The 5,316-nt window shown below is 37.1% G+C and overlaps 1 protein-coding gene across 3 annotated transcripts in view; it reads left to right on the top strand.

The window, feature by feature from the left end:
• HACE1 (HECT domain and ankyrin repeat containing E3 ubiquitin protein ligase 1) overlaps nucleotides 1-5,316 on the top strand; it is a 97,764-nt gene that overhangs the window by 57,398 nt on the left and 35,050 nt on the right. For all 3 annotated transcript variants that reach the window (XM_018553540.1, XM_018553539.1, XM_018553538.1), the window contains 3 exons: nucleotides 705-792; nucleotides 1,920-2,069; nucleotides 2,793-2,989. In XM_018553540.1, the coding sequence (XP_018409042.1) occupies nucleotides 705-792; nucleotides 1,920-2,069; nucleotides 2,793-2,989 (435 nt within the window). The remainder of the gene's footprint in view (nucleotides 1-704; nucleotides 793-1,919; nucleotides 2,070-2,792; nucleotides 2,990-5,316) is intronic.

Below are 5,316 nucleotides of genomic sequence, written 5' to 3'. Positions count from 1 at the left end.
TATCTTTTCCCCCCCCCCCCCCCTCTGAATGAAATGAACCCTGGGGTGCCCTAATATGCAGATTTTCCTGGCTGGCTAATCCCCTCCCAGAATGTTTTATTGGACATTGAGTCCACCTATCAATGAAGATCCAGTAGGGAGTTGCAGGATGGGGTCGGCTAGCCATTTTTTTTCCTAGTAAAAGGTATAGTTTGCATATTAGAGCAGGTATGTGCAACCTGAATTAAAGGTGGTGGGTCTCTGCATTTTATTCAGGCTGTCATTTTACAGATTTTTTTTCCTTAAGAGTAGAGTGGATAATTTATGGAAATGTATAATGCAATTTTAAAAAAGATTAAATCAAATTTAGTATAACTTATGATTTGCATATTAGAGCTGGTATGTGTAAAATGGCACCCTGAATTAAAGGTGGGTCCCTGCATTTCATTCAGGCTGTCATTTTACAGACTTTTGCCTTAAGTGAAGTGTGCATAATTTATGGAAATCTATAATACAGTTAGAAAAGCAGGTTAAATCAAATCCGGTCAGTGAGGTGAACAGAATATTCATTTATGCCATTTGCACTGAATTATATGTAGCCATGCAAAGTTAGGAGTTTTAGGATTTTATTGACGGCAATCACAATGAAATCTAAACGTACCTACTGATTAATTCATCTTTTTGTAGTGATTATAGTTCAATTTTATATAAATTTTTTTTCCTAGGGACAAGGAGTTGTTCGGGAATGGTTTGACATATTGTCTTCTGAAATTATCAATCCTGATTATGCCCTTTTCACACAATCAGCAGATGGTAGGTAATCAGAAACCATTAAAACAAGCTAAAAATCACTCTGTGGAGATTTACATGCATGAGATGCTTTATACCAATCCACCTTTGCACTTCAAACAATTGAGGAAATGTGCTGACACATTTCATTTAGATATCTGCTTAAATTCTGATATCTCTTCCCCAGCCTTATTTTAAATTAATGATATGTTTATGGATTTTATAATATGCTTTGGTTCACCTATTATGTGGGCAGGACTTCCTAGCATGCATTGCTTCTATCTCAAGGCTGCTGTCAGGCACTGTGTATTTTACTGTAAACTACAATATTTTTGGATGATTCCAAGAAACATTTTGTCCTTGAAGAATACATAAAAAATATGATAAGTTGAAAATGTTCTCCTGGAGAACTCGGGCAACTAAGCTCAAAACACAAATTGAATTGTGTGAAGAAAACACTAAAGCCATGCAACCTTATTCACAAGTACCCATCATTTATTAAAATAGTTAATTTAAGCCAAGTGTTTTCACTAGCACTGAAGTCCCCTAGCTTGTTTTCACCAGCGCCGAAGCTCCTATAAAATCCTGGTATTTTTTTGAATGACGCATGACACTCCCCACATGGTCCTTCAGGGGGTGATTTATGATGGTGGGAGAGATCTGTAAAGGCAAGAGCAGGTACCTTATGGTTCACGTGCACATTTTAGGTGCAGAAAGGTCCATGCTTCCTCTCACCACTCCGTTGTTCCCATAGCCATTTTTTCTGTAGCTTCTTCTGGACCCAGCATCTTCTTTCTTCAGCAATTGAACGCTGGTGAAGGAACATTTCTTTCTAAGTGCTTTCACTAATAAAAACTCTAAGTAGTGTTCACATAAACCTTTCCCCACACACACACACACACACACACACACACACGCATCATCTTTCTGTACAATAGTACTGTGGCCCCATAATATATCTTGGTTATGTGTAGTAGTGTTCACCTAACCCCCCCCACAACACACAGACAACATTTTTCTCTACGTTAGTACTGTGGTCCCATATTCTATCTTGGTTATGTGAAACTAATTATTGTTTACTGCCCCTTTTAACGTAATGTGCATATGATTTTAATGGCATAAAAGTGATTGTTTTCCATCCTTTTCAACAGGAACTACGTTCCAGCCAAACAGTAACTCCTCAGTCAATCCAGACCACCTGAACTATTTCAGATTTGCTGGCGAGATTCTGGGACTTGCACTTTATCATAGGCAACTGGTCAACATTTACTTCACCAGGTCGTTTTACAAGCACATCCTTGGTATGAATACAAAGAATTTGGATAGCAATAGACGCTATTGAAAAACAGATTATTTGTTTTCTGTGATTTTTCTTAAAGGACTGCTAATACAAAAAAACGAATGTATTCTTGTGATAACTGTGTGGGGAAAGCGGGCTTTAGGATTTTGTGTGGCCGAAAGGTACTGCCCATTTTTTAACTTAATGCAGGGATTGCATTGAGGTAAAAAACGCCCTGCCTTTAGTACTACTACTAATAACATTACGTAGAAGGAGAAAGCTAAATAAGATGTTTCAATAAGTAAAAAGTAAGCAGCAGTTTTCAAATAGATTTTTAAGTTATGCTATGTGAATGGGAACATGTAACAACTATACTTAAGCACAACACAATATATTTTTTTAATGCCATGACTGAGAGTGATGGTTGGGCACCAGGAATGCATGCCAAATATTCAGAATTGTACATCAACTCTTAACAGTTTGATGTTTTAAACTGATAAAGCTTGGAATAGTCAAAATAAGAATCATACAACATTTTCTGTGTTATGGCCAGCTGTGTAAAATGTATAGTTTAGAGTAACATAAAAGCTCTTATTGTAAGTGATGGAAAAGGACTTGGTAAATGTGCTGCCATCCACTTCTTCCCCTGAAGAGGGCAGCATCATGCAAGAGATGCCTGAATTAGTGAATTGGATGAAAAGAACTCTCTCTCTTCCTAAATATCTGCATGCTTTTAATACTGCAGGTATCCCAGTAAATTATCAGGACGTGGCCTCCATTGACCCAGAATACGCAAAGAACTTGCAGTGGATTTTAGATAATGATATTAGTGACCTGGGACTGGAACTGACTTTCTCCGTGGAGACTGATGTGTTTGGAGCTATGGAAGAAGTGCCCTTAAAACCAGGAGGGGCCAGCATACTTGTTACACAAGAGAACAAGGTGAGTGATGAGATCAATGTCAAGATGTGCTTGTAAACTGTCTCTGGAAAGATACACTTCACGCTCTGATGTGAGCCAGAAAAGACAGCATTAACTCCACTGGGGTACGGTATCTGTATGGGAAATCCAATTGTTTGGAGTCTCTGCACTGCCATTATTCTGTGACATTACTAATCCATCATATTATTAACAGCACTAAACTGTTTTGTACGGTGACACCTGCGTGCAGGGACTGTTGATTGTAAGCAGTTGTAGTTTCATCCTAACTATAGCCATGCTGCTCATATTTTAGAATAAATGAAGGGCAGGCAGCCCTTCTGTTTCAGTATATTGCCTAGCAGTGCACTTAATGGTTTAGAAATGTCATGTTCTTTATTCTGGGTATCTCTGCAATGTCATATTGGGAAACTCAGCTTCCAATATTAATATTTCCTTTTAATCAGCAGCATGTTATCCCTACAGCACTCGGCGGCTGAAATTTATGACAGCTTCCTCATTTGTTAGCCGCGTTTAGCAGAAATCATATGCATTCCGTGTGACGATGCTCTTATCCATCATTTGTCACAAAGTGTCAGAGCATAAAAATGTTAAGATTCGGGTCCCTGACACAGTTTTAATTATGAACATCCATTTTGCTATGACAAATACACAGATGTACTTCGAGTAGGAAATCAGCCTTATGTTTCAGGAAACATTGCTTTTTTTAAGGGGGGGAAATATATTTATAGAATAATTTATAAGTGATTGAAGTGTTGCTTGATGTCGCACTTCAGCCATATCTTATGGTGTGTATATATATGCTGTTTTTTTATGTGTGCCAGTGTCGGGAACTGGCTGTCATCAATTTCTTGTCACATATAAAACATTGGTTGCGTTAAGGAAAATTTTGGCTGTCATCTAGGGAGATCGTGATAATTGCATTGTCTGACACAGATTAAAGAAATTCTGCCAGTTACAGGTCAGGCCAGAGTTGTTCTGGGAAGAAGAATGTAATGAATATTTAACAAACCACACACAATCATTTCACCAAGCAGAACACGCAGGAATGATGGTAAGACATAGCTGGTTTTTATAGGTGCGAAGAGCTTTTTCTGCAAACCATGCCAAGCTGAAGGAACGCCATTTTAAATCGTCCGTGCACAATTTGCGATGTTTTTGTTTTGCAGAATGTAAGGTTTACGGAAAAGCTATTTGGCTTTTAGAGCAGTAAACAGCACCATTAGAGACCTTGTAACTAAATTATAAAAGAATGTAAAAACATATTTTTTCACCTCCTGAAAGCTTGCGTTACGAAGCTGCATCTATCTATCTATATTCGCATGGCCCAGTTCTAATGGCATCACTGATTTAGAAAGGGCATTAGAGTAATGATTTGAAATGTTTTTCATAGCAACTATTAACCTGGACAACAAACAGCAGTGGCACACAAATGAATGTAAATGCAATGCGTGTTTCTAGTTTGTCTTGATCAGTTTCTAGGGTAACCAGCTAAAGGTTTTTTTTTTTTAACTTGCTAGACAGTATACCCATTTTTTTTCTTTATACTATTTTCTAAGGCTCATTGTAATAGTTGTAGTTTTTCTTTTACGTTTTTCCTCATGTACGTAGGTATTTTTACCTATAACATTTTACAATTTTGTGTCTCCATTTACCGTGTTGCTTCATTTATACTCTTAGCCTTAATGTTAGGTCTGTTCATTCCAGATGGCTGCCTGCACTATGCCCTTAACTCTCCCTCCTGCAAGTGTAAGGAAAACTGCTGTTCAACAGCGGACACACCGGTTTGTTTCCTGCCTGTGTTAGCACAATCCTTCATTCGTGCTGAGGGTCGCAGTGAAGTGCATTTCATTAGCTGCAAACAGCTTCTAAGTGTGTGTGGATATGAGAATTGCCATACAGGCCACTGCCTAAACTATTGCTTTGCATTCCAGCACACGTGCCATTAAAGATTCTAGAGCTCTATATAATGATTAAGGGCTTGTTCCCACATTGCATAGAAATGCACATACTGATTTATTTTCTTGTAATCTGTACAGCATAATATGTATCACCTTTTTTTTTTTTTTTTTAAGATCGGAGAGCTTTAAGAATTTTGGGTGCATTTTTTTTTCTTTTTTTTTGTTATATTATAAGTGCATACTTCTATTTATTTTCAAAAGAAAACAACACAGACTGTTTTATATTGTGATTTTTATTTTTCACATATATGACACATGTTTATTTATTTATTTAATATTTTTTTCACAATAATATTTTTTTCACATATATGACACATGTTCTTTGAAGATTTTTGTTTATTTATTTAATAAGGTTCATGTATGACACGC

Source organism: Nanorana parkeri, unplaced genomic scaffold (genome assembly GCF_000935625.1).
Source record: "Nanorana parkeri isolate BGI_ZX_2015 unplaced genomic scaffold, ASM93562v1 scaffold123, whole genome shotgun sequence".
Taxonomy (NCBI): Eukaryota; Metazoa; Chordata; class Amphibia; order Anura; family Dicroglossidae; genus Nanorana; species Nanorana parkeri.
The sequence above is the reverse complement of the archived record's forward strand: the minus strand, read 5'-3'. Positions and strand labels throughout refer to the sequence as shown.